Raw genomic sequence first — 14,835 nt, 5'->3', positions numbered from 1 at the left:
TCCAGTATTGACAATTACAGGTCTGTTGGCCAGGAATTATTGTTGGGGTAGTAAGAACGTAGACTTCAACTGGATTACAGGAGGATGAATGGTGAGATGGAAGCTCTGTGGGTCATACTTTTCCCTTGGAGTAATTGCTACCTTATGAGTGCCGTGAGTGGCCAAGTTGTGTGGGCAGTTTAGGTGTGCACCAGTGACCACTCTCCTTGTGGGGAGGCAGCTTCCCTGGCTGCCAGCTGGATGAAGCGGTGCTGGAGCCAGCGTGCCCTGCCTCTGAAATCACAACTGTATGACACTGACTGCGCTGCTGTGGCCTCCGAGTAATGGGAATCCATTTCCAAAGTGAAACAGTGCCCTTGCAATTGTAGCTTCTCTACCAGGAAGTCCTGGCCACGTTTGAGAAAACATGAATATACATGATTTTGGTTTAATTTTTTTTAATGATGCTATTTCTTCCAGTGATGGCAGCATAAGAAGGGTTTTCTATTGCTTCACTAGGTTGAAGTGCCAGTGTCATCTTCGTGGAGGTGCAAGCTCCAGTTTTTCTTGGCTGGAATATCTGTATAGCATCTTGCTGTATACAACCATTTCACAAACTCTGGTGGTTCAGTAGAACAAAAGAATAAACAAACTGCTGCTCTAAGCAAGTTTTTTTTTCTTGGGAGAATTTTCACTTTCTAATATTTTAATGTTTCTTATTTTTAATTGTTTTTAATCACAATTTATTCACTGTTTTATGGTGCAACACAGTAAACTTTTTATGAGCCAGCAGTACTTCGTATGTGATTGATGAAGGAGCCCTGAGGAACAGAGAGAAACTGGGAGAAGAAGCAATGTTCATCATACTCATGTGCCACAGGCAAAAAGCTTCTGTTGCCATTCAGCAGACTGATGGATTTGGTGAGCAAGCAGCTCCCAGTTTAGCCAGCCTGGGCTGATGTTGCTGGCAGACCTCCCTGTCAGCTCACCAGCATCTTTGCTAATGCAGTGCAGAGGGAATCACAGCTTGCAGCCCTTCATACTCCCCACTTGAGACTGACCATTTCACCTCTAAAACAATATATAGCCTCTGTCAGCTTCAGCTTTAGAATGACCTGTTGATTGTGAATTGCCTCTTGAATATCTGTTCATCATCTTGCTACAAGATGAACTGACAGATATTTTTGTATTTCTCTTCAATTATTTACATTAGCTTGCCAGTTTAGGGCAGCTCAGGGAAAGAGCTTGTTCTAGTTTACAGTGTTACAATGTTTACCATTTCACTGCATAGAGTTTTAATGGAAAAAGTGCAGAGTATATATTTATGTGTGTATATAAATATATATATACATTTAGGTATGTTATATATTGCACATACACATTTTGAAAACAGCGTGATAGAAACTTGGTAGGTTATTTGTCCATTGGGGACTTGCTGGAAAGTACATTTATGGAGGAAGTTAATTTAAAAATCAATTAAAATGGAACATTGTATTAAATGACAGAGCAATATTTAGATAGCTCTAACCTGCACGTATATTTATTTTTTTATTAGTTCTTAAAAAAATTATAAGTTTTCCTTGTCAAAGTTTCCTGCATTTCATTGAAGAGAAAAGAGAGTGGGAGATAAATATTATCTCTGAAGAGATTTAAAAGCATGAGATATGCTGCACATCATAGTGGCATGTTGCTCTTACACAAGTTTGCATTATCCCATATGCTTGAAGATAATGACTCCATGGTGCTGCAGGGAGGCAGCATGACGGTAAGTGGGTCCTCAAATGTGGGAGGCCCACCATGGCTCAAGATTTCTGGACTCTGGATTAGTGCTTATTTGAGTGGGTTTTTTTGAAGACTGGGAATTTATCAATGGTGATTTAAGTTCATTGATTTTGGATCCTGTTTTAAACATAATATCTGCAGAAAACAAATTACTTGTAATAATGTTGCTTCTAAAGGGACATGAAATTCTGACTTTAGTGAAGCTGGAAGGTTTTTCTCTGTTGATTCAGTTAAGGTCAAGAGTTCACTTAAAGGTTGAGAGCTTTTTAGGGGGCTTTGTTTATTCAGGAGTTTTGTTGTTTGTTTTTTTTAAATTGGATGTCACGCATATTCCCTTTAAAATTATGCACCACAGTACTAAATAGAGTGCTGCTGGCTGCATTAGAACCACTTACATCTATCAGCCTGAAGAAGAGGCCACATCAGGAAAATACAACTTTTAAGGTTAAAGTTAAGAAGTGCCGAGCATTAGTTTTAAGGAAATGAAGGTCTGTGTTCTTTTCTGCCTTGTAAACTCCTGCAGAGCTTGTCTTTGCTGACAAAGCATATGTGTGTTTGTTGGGGTCATTGTTGTTTGTTGCAGATTAGTGAAATCTGCTTGAGTTATCCTAACATTTCAGTTACTCTGCAAAATAGACCCTAATTTGAACATCCTGTGTGAGTTTCTACTGAAAAATATGACTGCTTTGTCTTCACTGAGGAAGTTTTTTATTTCAGTGTATTAAAATGAAACCCAAAACACCCTTAGCTCAAAGCGAAGTCCATAAACCCATCCCTTTAGGATGTGAAGTCAAGGTATGTGCAAAGTATCTTAAATCAAAACCTGTTTTTTAATGAGAAGACTTTAGAAAAGAATAAGGTGATTTTAATTTCTTCTTTGGGACTACAGAGGGTGTTAGTATAGAATAGTAGTGTCCATTTCATTTTTTGCTCAAATGACTGCATTTTCATTTGATTCAGAAATATAGTAATGAGTAAGAAACTGGAATTCAAACAATCTTGAACCAGCACAGTGGTCCTGCAACATTTTCGTGCCTTGAAAGAGCAGATTTGACCTCTGGCTGTAAGCCAGTGGGAACCACTGAGACAGAAGTATTAAGCTCAAGACAAAAGAGGGACTTTTGTCATCCTACACATTCGAGTCTGTGAGTCTGACAAAAATGAGACTGTAGTGGCTTGGAGAATTAGTAAGAGACTGTGAGAACAGAAAATTCGGTATTGACCTCCTCTAGAGAAGTAATTTTGTATAAAGGTTATTTTACGGTGTTTGTAAAGCCCTCATATTTAATTCCACAGAAGTTTAGTTTATAAGCATCTGCTTGAAATAGCATTTATTAGTGATTTCTGAATTCCATTGTGACCTGAATATCTGTGTGCTTGTTTTTTTATTGCATGCACATTTTCAGGAATTGAAATAATACAAGATGAACTGCAACAGAAAACTGGAAATGTTGAAAAATCTTTAGTATGTTTTTGATTTTTCATTTTGAATTTTTTGTAGCTAAGAACTTTTATGTGACAACTATCAGTATTTCTCTGAGAAAATGGATGCATGGCATGTCAATTAAATGAAAGGGTTTGCTTGTTCATCGATTGCATAAGATCTCTTTATTCTTTTGTTACTCAGTCTAGCTTTGATCTTCTCCAGTATTTTCATCTGTAATCAGTGTAATCTTTCTTGATGTGTAGCAGGCAAATATTCTGAAACATACTTCTACCTCAGGATAGAGTCGCTATATGTTATGATGCTTCATCTTCCAAAGCATAAAATGATATGATAGTTTGTTTTATTTTAAAACTGTTGAAGAAAACGTAAGTAAAATTTTGAAGATTATGTTGGCTGCTTAATAAATGGTTAATTATGTGACCTGCATGCTGTGTTCCAGGCACAAGCCTGCTCAGTGGTCTGTGATAAAGGCCTTATTATTAAGTACTGTAGTGATTTACGTATGTCTGCAGACAGATATAACCTTTGAAAAGGAAAAACATAAAATGAAACAAAGAGAAACTGCTCAAAATCAAGTCCTGTAGTCTCAGAAGTAGAGAAGAAATAAGTAGCACAGAATTAAAGCATCAGGGCAAACATACGCTTAATACAGATGTTCATAGTGTCTACCAACAGCTTTTTAATAAGAAAAGTAATCTGTCTGTGGTCTTGTAATGTACATTAGTTCGTTCTCAAACTGATGTTCTATTAATTTTCTCCCTGTAATCGGATCTTTTCTACCCACGTCCTTATGACCCATCCTGTTTCCAATTGTACTCTGCCATCAGTCATGTGCAGTTGATCTCTTGTCCTCTGTTTAGCAAGGGATTGTATTTGCTTTGGTTTTCTCAATATTTTCATTTTCTTTGATGGTGCATGCTTAGCATTGCATGGGGCAACAGCTGGTGTGTGCATTTGCCAATGTGCAGAACTTTGTCATGGTTCTGCATTCCTGCCAAAGCTCCTACCAGAGTGCTTTTTGGAAAAGCTGCTTCAGAGCAGAACTCTACCCTGTGGTGAAGGTTTTCCAATGCCGAAGAGCAGAAGTGTAATCTGTGGTTTGTTCGTTTCTTCAATCCTACAGCTCCCCAGCTTTAGGCGATGCTTTGGATCAGAACTGCACTGCTAGAGAGGTTTATGGCTCTTTACAGAGTTTGGACAACAGCATTTATGAGTTTAGTTCTTTGGTTACAGATCATTTACCTTGAAAATTAATTGGATTTGCAGCCATGCAAACATAGGTTCCCCAGAACTGTAAAACCAAGCAGCGATACCTGTGTTTTCATTTTTTCTCATCTGTCTTTTCCTAGGATAGTGTGTGATAAGGTGGCCTTTTTTTCCTAGGTCTTTTTTTTGCACAATGTCCAGGCAGGAAATGCAAAGTCCAGTGAAGATAAAAATACAAGATTATTAACATTCTGTGGTTTAAATGACATTTCTCCATGCTCTTCTCTCAGTCACACAGTGTTATGGTAGTATCTTTGTTCTTCCCAATTTCAAACAACAGTGATCCAAACACAGTATACAATTCCTAAATCTCTTTTATCCTGCTGTGTTTATCAACTTTGTTTGGTTTTCTTCAAACCTGTTTTCTTTTTGCCAGCTCTTGAAAAGAGTCTGGGGGTAAGCAGGCTGTCTGACTAGGCACAGAAAACTTTCTGTAACAGAGAAAAAGAGATCAGGTAGTCTACTGTAAACCAGAAGTTGGCATTGGGATTACTTTGAAATTATGACAGACCAGTAATTATGACTTGCCAGTAATTATCTGTGAGCCTTGAGTAGAGGTGCATAACAGACTGGCATTACCAGGATTGTTTTTTTTATTGAGCTCATAATCAAGAAGAGCTGCACTCTGGTTTTCAGCTCAGCTTGATTTGACTCTAGATGTTAGTTCCAGAAGAAAAGAGGTTGTGTTAGCAAAGCTCTTTCAGGTCAAAGGAAGTACTTTGTTTCTTGGCTTGTGAGTATCATCGGTGGGAGCCAGGGAAGCATGATGCTGTATTAGTGTGTTAGAGGACTAAGCAATTCTGCTGGCACGGCTAACTCAGCTAGCCACGGTCTAAAAATTAGGTCATATCTGATTGGAGACACTAGGTGGTTTGTTTCTGCTGGGTTTTGTGCTCTTTTATTTTAAAGAGAAGAGAACCTCTAAGTCAAGCAATGAAGGGGAGCAAAAAAGCAACCAGCAATAAAACATGAAGTGGATTCTTATAATCCAGATGCTGGCAATATGCAGAGAGAGACAGACACACAGGCATGTGGGCTCAGACTTCCACCTCTCTCCAACCCCACAGATGTGTGTTTATGTACTGGTGCTGAGTGGTGCGTATCACAATACTGAGTCCACATATTTTCTAGTTCAGAAATCTGCATGAAGGTCTGCCATCACTGCCGAGTCACATCAGCATGTGTATTCAGTTAACCAGGACATAGAAGGGTTTTGGTCTTTACCTGTATTTTGAGCAAAAGAAAGTTTCATTTATGTGTATACTCAGGTACATGCGTTGCCTTGACAGTGGGGTGTGGAGTCTCTCTGGGGTTGATTGAGAGGTTTTTGTTTGCAATATTTGGGAAACTGGTTTGTTTTCATGAAGCTGTTCTAAAGCATTTTGTTTGAGTTATGGTAATGGCTTCTTTTGAAATACACAAACAAAAACTTGCCAGATGGCAGAAGCCAAGGGGTTTTCTCAGGTCTTCCTAATTTGGAAGCACTGACAGGGAATGGAAGTGGAGAAGGAAGCCAAGCCCTTTGCATGGAGGGGATTATGTGGGGTAAACAAGACCGTCCCGTTCAGCTCACTGTACTGTTATGACAGTGGTCTGAAGAAATACAGTGGATGCCACTGCTGGAGAATTTTAAATAAATTTTAAATAATTTTTAAATAAAAAAGGCCAGGAAAAAATACCAAAACAGTTTACCATCTTTACTAATCAGAGATTTACCTGCCGTCAGTTTGAAGTGATTGTCTTTCACCATTTTTGACCTTCTTAAGGTACACACTGTTCAGTGCAAAGAGTATATAGGTTGAATGGAGCTCTGAGCGTCTTGGTCTAGTGAAAGGTGTTCCTGCCCACAGCAGGGGGTTTGGAACTCTGTCATCTTAAACCCTTCTAACCCAAAGCATTTGTGATTCTATATTTATCCTTGTGTTCAGAAAGCAGCTAACAAATTGCAGATGTGGTAGAGATATGAAGAGTAATGAGGAAACAGAATGCTTGTTGTATATATTTAGTTCTTCACCTCTCTTATGATTTAGAAAATGTTTCTCTGTGCTAGTATTCTGCTATTCAATTTAATATTTAAATACTTGTCAAAAAACCCCTTTCTTCTGGTACAGTAAAAACTGGTGTTTTTAAAGCTTGCAAAGATAAATATTTAATACCCCAGTGGGTATAGCAGCACTTTCAGCAAGATTCATGAGCATCTGATGTGCCAGAAACAATTCTGCAATCTTAAGATTAGACAACTGTAATAATTGCTAAATGTTGATATTTTAATATCTTGCGTAGCTCTGAAGTGAAGAGCACCCCTGAGTGGTGAACTCTCCTTTATCTACTCTTTCACCTTCTACTTCGTGTCCATTTAGAACTGAAAGTCAGCACTTCTCTGGGTTTCCAGTGGAGCTGGGTCAGGGAGCAGCATGGGAGAATTTGCATGTTGATTCCCTTCTTTGCAAAGAAAAAAAAAATCCACAAAAAATCTGGAGGCATGAAAGGCTTTAATTTTTTAGTCACACTCACTGAAGGGTTTTACACAATTGTAGAGCATATTTACTGTCTGATGCTTGAGATGAGATGCATCATTAGTGACTCATTGGGGTAGGTACCAGAGGTATGGGAAGCAGGTTCTTAGGCTGGGTTTTCTTCATGGTGAAGTGAGCTTGGATGAGTGCAGTTGTGCAAAATGAAAGAAGGCTGAAGGAGAAGTTTTAAAGGAAAGGAGGAAGAAACTCATTAATCTTTTTACTCACTGGTGAATATTATTCCTCCCTTAGTTTGCCAAAGTTGACATATTATGCATATTTAAAATACCTTGGTGTTTTGTGGTAGCTTCTTTTTGAGGACAGTTGTTCCCAAATGGCACACTAGTGATGGTGTGTGAGCTTGATCTACTTGCTGGCTTTACAGCATTTTTTAGAAGGTGGCAAATGAATATTCAGTGTCAGCTTTTGAACTGAAGCTGAGTTATTTATTGCATCTCAAGGAGAAGGATTAATTGGTAGCTCCAGCATGGACCTGCTGTTGCTGCTCCTGAGCTGCCTGCCCATGTGGCAGGGTGCTGCTGGAGGCAGCAGGGCTCCCAGCAGTCACCTTCCTGCAGCTCCCAGGATGGTTGTCTGCTTTCTGGCTCTGTGGCACAAGGCAGCAGCACTGGACAATGAGTATTGGTCTGCTACTGCTGAACCTTTAGAGACCATCTTAAGCATTTGGTGTGTCTGTTAGGCAGGTGCAACAGTCAGTCTGTTGTGCCTATTGCTGGCTGTGCGTTGCTGTTTGGGAGTGAGATTCCTGTAACATTCTCTGGAGCAAGTCTTGGTCTCATAGACAAACTCCTGTTAACTTAGTGGAAGGTCTGTATTTCTCCCACCATAAAGCCTGAGAGCTGGGGTTTTTTTCTCAGAATTAAAGCTTTTTATTCTCTGCTCTAGTAGATGTAGGGTAGGGATGGTGCTATTCAATTTCTCCCCTTTTGTTTTGTTTGCAAAAAGCACCATATGTGCAAAGTAATGTCGCCTTGGCTTGTTCTGCCAACTGAGTGCTCTGGTTGGCTAAACATCTTTCTGCTAAAAAAACAAGTATAATTAAAGTGGGTTTTTTTAAAGGTAATTTTTAATTTCTTCTAGAAAAAGTCTGCATTCCTCTTATGGTAGCTTATCTTTTTCTTAGTGCTTTGAATTTGTTATTGTTTGCTACTTTAATTACACTTACTGTAGAAGTGATTGCTGTAATCCACAAAAAAGTGTAATTTTCTGGTTAAAAGCCAGACAAGAGACATAATCCACTAGTATTTTCTTTCTTTTCAATTAGATCTCTAGATCCCAGCTAAAGTTTCAATTTTACTCTATCTGTAGTTGTGCTTTTTCCTTTATTTTTCTGTCGTACTATTTTCTGCTCCCTTGTTTCCTTCTTTATATTAAAAAGAAGTATTTTATTGAAAAGCATTCCTGTTGCCTCCACAGATACTTTTCATAGCAAGTCATGCATTCTTCTTTGAATGTTTTCACCCTGCAGTTCACAAATTATGTTTTCATTTACTTATCTTTGAGCATAAGCCCATCCACAAGGCCTTAATTTTGTTCCCCTCCTAGCTGGGGATCTTTAACCTTAACTGTCTGATTTCTGTTGCATGACAGATATTTTCTGGTTTCTTTTCAGTGCTTTGCTGTGCGATCTCTGGGCTGGGTAGAAATGGCAGAAGAAGATCTAGCTCCTGGAAAAAGCAGTGTTGCTGTGAACAATTGCATCAGGCAACTCTCTTACTGTAAAAATGACATCAGAGACACTGTTGGCATCTGGGGAGAGGTAAGAAGAGGGTGAACTTTTCCTCCTCTTGGAACATCCCTCTCGTGTCATAAAACATCTTGAAAGAACAACTTTGTAGACAGCTATGTCCATGCTCTGTGTTTGGGATTTCCCTAACCCAGCTGGCACTGCCAAAAAGGGTTCAAGGAAAATGTTGACCTTTTTGTTCCAAACTGCTCAGGACAGCAGATGCCACAAAGATCTTGCCTTCATGTTTACATCTGTGCTGGTACACACCTGTGCAATGACAGTGCTGGGAACACATAAGCCAAGCTGTTGAAATTCAGTGCAAGTCTTCAAGAAGTTTGAGAGTGGTGCTTTAGAACAGCATTTTTGAAGGTTTCCCTGTGACAGAGAGCTTTGAGGAAACCCAGACTGGCATGATCTGTGCTTCTGAAACGTATGAAAAGATCGGAACTGATGTACGGATGGCTTATTTTAAGATGATTATTTTATCAGTGTTTCAGAAGGAGATTAATTGTATGTCATTAGTCTGTCTTCTAGTTCCTCTCCCATAACTCTTGAATCTGTGCACCGGTGTCATCCAGTTTTGAAGGATGCTGAATTCCCACACACTGAAGGAAAAACAGAGAGCCCAGCTCTCTTTCTTGATTTGCTGAAGGGTTGGTGCACCTTCATCAACTGAACCTGGCGAGCTCTGTGGTGCTTTCTGAACTGGCAGCAGAGACAGGATAATGCTGTGGGAACTCAAGAGGAAATTCAAGGAAGCTTGAGGTTTTGTGGTGTGAAAAATAGGTGTACTGGGGACAGATGAAGAAGTGGAAGATATGGAGGGGTCAGTAAGTGAAACGAGAAAGGAAAAGGTGGGAGGTGCAGGGGCCATAGGAGACACAGTAAAACATTTTTGTTATTTGTTTGTTCATGGAACAACTTAAACTTCAACCAAATCTTATTCTCTACCTCTCTCCTGACATGTTTTCAGGAGGGCTACACTAGTGTGGATTTGCCACACAAGATCTGAATATATAAGTGATGAAAGAGCAAATGTTGTAACTTCCTTTGTGTGATCTAAGAGAAATGGCACTGCCAAACAAAAAAGAAATTAAAAGAAAGACTTGTCTATTTAAATGAACATTTTAGGAAAAATATCATTCAGTCTCCCAAGTTATTGTTGCAGTCTAAGGCTCAAGTCCAGTATCCTGGTTATGACCATAGCAGTGCCAAGGTGCTACAGAGAGCAAGTGCCTCTTTGAAAATTAAAATTATGTTTAAAGGAACTCATTTATAGTGTTCCATCTATTTCAAGTAATTTCAGAAGGATTTTTCTATGTAAGAAATATATATTGTATATATAACTGAACAAATAACATAGGTTTCCCTTTTTTCTTACATCTGGGATCGGTTTTATTTAGATAATTTAACTAGACAGGCAATTAGAAGTGTGTCGGTCATGGACTTTGGACTTACTGCTGATCCCAGGAGGAGGAAAACCCCAGTGTCTTTACATGTGTGTAATCTCACCCATATTTCAGATGACAGAACTCTTGTCAACTTGAAATATAATAGAGACAATGTGCTTTAATAGGTGGCTCCTGAAGTAAATTGTCTTCTTGATTTTAAAAGAATTCATTACATGAAAGGTTCAAGAGTGATTGGAAGAGGTGTGTTTTAGAGAGGAATCTGAAAAAAATAGTGCTGTGTCACTGACAGCTCCATCAGATGGAGCAATTATAGCAGAAATCTATTATGAGACTAGAACTGATGACTGCAGATAGGGGTTTTAAGATTGCCTAAAGATTTACTTTAGCTAGAATATAATGAAAGTGAAATTGAGGCTAGGACCATCACCAAGTTTTCATGATTTAAAAAACCCACAAAACAAAACAAAAAAACTCCCATACCCTAGTTAAAATCCTGACCCTGCAGAAGCTTTGTTACTGGCTTTAATGTGGGATTTCATGCCCTTTGGTCCAAAAGAAATTCCCTGTAACTTTTGAACGTCTACTGTCCTGTAAAATCTAAAAAGAAAAGCGCTACTCATCTGTTTGTGTTGCTCTTCTGCCATGCATCATATTTCTGTACGTTACAATATCACTTAGATGAAAAAGATGCGTTCTTGCCATTGACCTTTATACCTCAACCTATAACACTTCTGGGTCGTGTGCTTGCATTGAGCCTCTCTTCCCTCTATTTACTTTCTCTGCATGGCTCTTCCCTTTCCTCATCTCAAACCGTGAGATCTCAGCAGCTCTTCAGCAGTCTGAGACGTTAAAGCCTATGCTCAAGCTCCCAGTCTGTCTAAATAATGTCTTTTTGCCCTATGCAGTGTTTTCATCTCTAAAATAGCTTTTGTATAATAAGGCTACAAAAATTAGCAAAATATATTGTTTCTGCTTGTGGACAAGCTGTCCCTTGAGCATTACAAGGATAATTTCATGTGACTTATGTTGCTTATCTGCCCATTCTCCAATTTTTTTCCAACTAATTTGGTTTCAGTTTCATTACTCTAATCCCAGTATATTTTGCATGATGAACAGATTTTACATTCTTGTAATAATTTCCTTTTGGAACAAATATTTAAATAGAAAATGGATCCAAAAAGCAATCTTTGTTACACTTGGCAGCATTCTTCACACAATTTATCTTCTGCTTCTGACCTCCAAGCAAATTTTTCCCACTTTTTCTTTGTGATGACTCTGTTTTCTCTTTGGTTTCCTTCATCATCCTGGTCTGTCTGGTGTCATCCTGGCTTTTGTGTTTTATTTCTCGGGTTTCTTTTTCTGTATGCCGCTAGCAGCTCAGTGCTGCTGATTTGCCCCATTTTTGTGCATGACTATCACAGCTACATCTGTTTCTGCTTCTCTAGGAGCAGCCTATATATACAGCCTTACATCTCTGCCACAGCTGTACTTTTTCCCATCAGGCAAAATATTCTTGTGTTGGCATCACATATACCAGGTGTCCCCTACCTCTCCCACATCTATCCCTCTTGGCACTTGCACTGCCAGCTCTGTGTCACAGCTCCTCTTTGATTCACTGTTAGGAGATCTGGGGTTGGGAAGGAGGTGGGCAGTACCTGCCCCGTGGTGCCTAGCCTACAAACTGTGGCAGAAGGCCCTCAGAGTGACATGAATTTATTTCTTAGCCAGACACAAAATTAGACATCATTGAGACTTGAGCCACTGTAACCAAGCAAGAAGAGGGTTTCTGTGTCACTGAGGTGAAGGAAAAGATTGGTTTTGAAACATCTGTCAGTAGAGAGTCAGATCCTTTTCATTCTTTCTGTTCATTTATAGATTCTGGCACAATAGAGCGGAAACAAATTACTCTGTGTTTAGCTCATAGGTTCCACTTTCTTCTTCTGATTGGCAGGAGCTTATCTTAACTGTCAGCAATAGGTCTGGGATCACTTCTGTGGGATCTCATGGTCTGCAGAGTATGTGTACAGCCTCCAAGAAGAGAGGTATTACATGTGATAGGACAGGCAGCAGACCTATTACAAGTGCTAGCAATAAGGGGAAGATTAGCATTTGTGAATTAGCATCAAAAGGAAAATTGTTTCTAAATTTGTTTTCTGTAAGGGGAACAAGCATTATCCTTGTTCTTACATGTCAAAAGAGTTAGGGAGAAATCCTGGCTCCAGGATTCTGCAGTCACTAGCAGAATTCACAATCTGGTCTTAATGCTAGGTTTTCCCCTTTAATCATTCTTCAAAGAGTATTTTGTAAATCCTTTGACACATACAAATTGCTGTCTCTTCCCATAATCCATTGGTAAAGTTTATGGAAACAAAACACTTTGAAAGAAGGAACTCTGCCTCATGGGTACAGGTTTTGATATAAGCTTTTGCTGTTGAGACAGACCGTGACCTCTCATGTATTTGGAAGAATTTACTGAAGAAAAGATGAACACAGAATCTGTTGAAGAACTCAGTAGCTTGGGCTTGAATGAGTTGCATTTAAAATACATCAAAGCTTCTTGTGATTGGCATTGTTTAAACATGTGGTAGAAAGAAAGTATCTTACATCTTTTTCACACTGGAAGTATATGAACTAGTTTTCAATTGCTCTTGGAACAAACCAAAACTTTGAGTAAAGTCTGAACAGCACAGATGCCTTGAGCCCAGTTGGTTTGAGAGGGGGATGTACTGTGTAACTGTACTTTGTCTGGAGTTGCAGGGCAAAGACATGTACCTCATACTGGAAAATGACATGCTGAACCTGATTGATCCCATGGACCGCACAGTTCTGCACTCACAGCCCATTGTGAGCATCAGAGTCTGGGGCGTGGGCCGTGACAACGGTCGGTAAGTCTTCGCTCTCCTTATCCCTCTTGACTTGGTGCTATTTTGGTCTACTGATACAGAGTACATATAAGTGTGTTCTGGGGCTATGGGAAGGTGGATAAACTCTTATTTTCTTGCTAGTGTTACTTTTTAAACTCTGCTTTTCATAATGTATCACTTATATGCTGCTTTGCTAAACCCATATTGAACAAACCTTTCAGATTAATTTAGCCAGGTGCATAAAACTGCATACACAACATCGTTTTGTTTCAGATACATGTACTTTTTAGTATAAAACCATGTTTTCAAATATGTCCTATAGTATGTTTCTTGTGGCTATGTGAAAGCATTTCTTCCTGCTTGTCCAAGTTAAATGTGCCACCTATGCTCTGATTGTATGTATGTGTTGCCACTTTCTTGAGATATTTGATTTGATGGAGAAAAAAGTTGGATTGAGGAAAAAATAATGGTTTTAAGCCATTACCATTACTTCTAGCTCTTGATGGAAGAAAATTCCCAGGGGTGTTGCAGAACACTAAGATTTGTCCATGCAATGTGGCTTGCCTGGGAGCTGAAGTTCTTCCTTTCTGTAGGGAACAACCAGGAGTATGTGCTAAAGGCCTTCCTGTCCTGGAGGCAGTCTTTCCTTAGGTTTCCTTCCTGACTGGTTCTTTTGGTAACATCCTTCTTTGTCAGGTAACATCGCTGTGGGAACAGGGTTGTGAAAGTGACTGACTTGGAGCAGGAGAGCGAGCTGTCTCCCTGTCCCACTTGGAATTTTGACCTAGCAAAAACATTGCCATTCGCATGGAGTAAGTCCAGGATCTTAGGACACTACCCGTCCTGACACATGGGTAGTAGGGATTGAGTAACACTTAACAAGCTGCTGCTGTTTATGTCCGTGTTTGATTAGGGCCTAGTGGTCTTCTATGATGGAGTAACTGTATCAGTGGACTAAGGAAGTGTTACAGGTGTCATTTATCTGGAATTCTGTAAAGCCTTTGACATGGTCCCCCACAACATCCTTCCCTCTAAATTGCAGAGAGCTGGATTTGATGAGTGGACTGTTAGATGGATAACAAATTGTCTGGACAGTTGCATCCAGAGGGTAGTGGTCAACAGCTCAGAGTCCTGATGGACATCAGTGACAAGTGGTGTCCCTCAGAGGTCCCTGTTGGGACCAGTATTATTTAATGTCTTCATTAACGACATAGATAAAGTGATTGAGTGTACCTTAAGCGAATTTGCAGATGACCCCAGGCTGAGTGGTGCTGAAGGACAGGATGCCATCCAGAGAGACCTGGACAAGCTCGAGAAGTGGGCCCATGGGAATCTCATGAGTTTTAACAAGACCAAGTGCAAGGTGCTGCACCTGAGTCAGGGCAACCCCCAGTATATACAGGTTGGGGAATGAACAGATCAAGATCATCCCTGCCAAGAAGGACTTGGGAATGCTGGTGGATGAGAGGCTGGACATGACCTGGCAATGTGCACTTGCAGCCCTGAAAGCCAATTGTATCCTGGGCTGCAATCAAAAGCAGCGTGGCCAGCAGGGCGAGGGAGGTGATTCTGCCAATGTACTCTGCTCTGCTGAGACCCCTCCTGCAGTGCTGCATCCAGCTCTGGGTCCCCAGCACAGGAGGAACATCAGCCTGTTGGAGTGAGTTCAAGTTGATTAGAGGGATGGAGGACTTCTCCTATGAGGAAACGCTGAGATAATTGGGATTGTTCAGCCTGGAGAAGAGAAGGCTTAGGGGTGACCTAATTGCTGCCTTCCAGTACCTGAAGAGAGCTTAGAGGAAAGATGGGGCAAGATTAT

General features: G+C 40.0%; 1 protein-coding gene across 14 annotated transcripts in view; it reads left to right on the top strand.

The window, feature by feature from the left end:
* APBB2 (amyloid beta precursor protein binding family B member 2) overlaps positions 1 to 14,835 on the top strand; it is a 178,433-nt gene that overhangs the window by 125,159 nt on the left and 38,439 nt on the right. For all 14 annotated transcript variants that reach the window (XM_027642569.1, XM_027642570.1, XM_027642579.1 and 11 more), the window contains 2 exons: positions 8,624 to 8,770; positions 12,910 to 13,037. In XM_027642569.1, the coding sequence (XP_027498370.1) occupies positions 8,624 to 8,770; positions 12,910 to 13,037 (275 nt within the window). The remainder of the gene's footprint in view (positions 1 to 8,623; positions 8,771 to 12,909; positions 13,038 to 14,835) is intronic.

This window comes from Corapipo altera, unplaced genomic scaffold, assembly GCF_003945725.1.
Source record: "Corapipo altera isolate COAL_440 unplaced genomic scaffold, ASM394572v1 22, whole genome shotgun sequence".
Classification (NCBI taxonomy): Eukaryota; Metazoa; Chordata; class Aves; order Passeriformes; family Pipridae; genus Corapipo; species Corapipo altera.
Note: the sequence above shows the minus strand (reverse complement) of the source record. Positions and strands in the feature narration are given on the sequence as shown.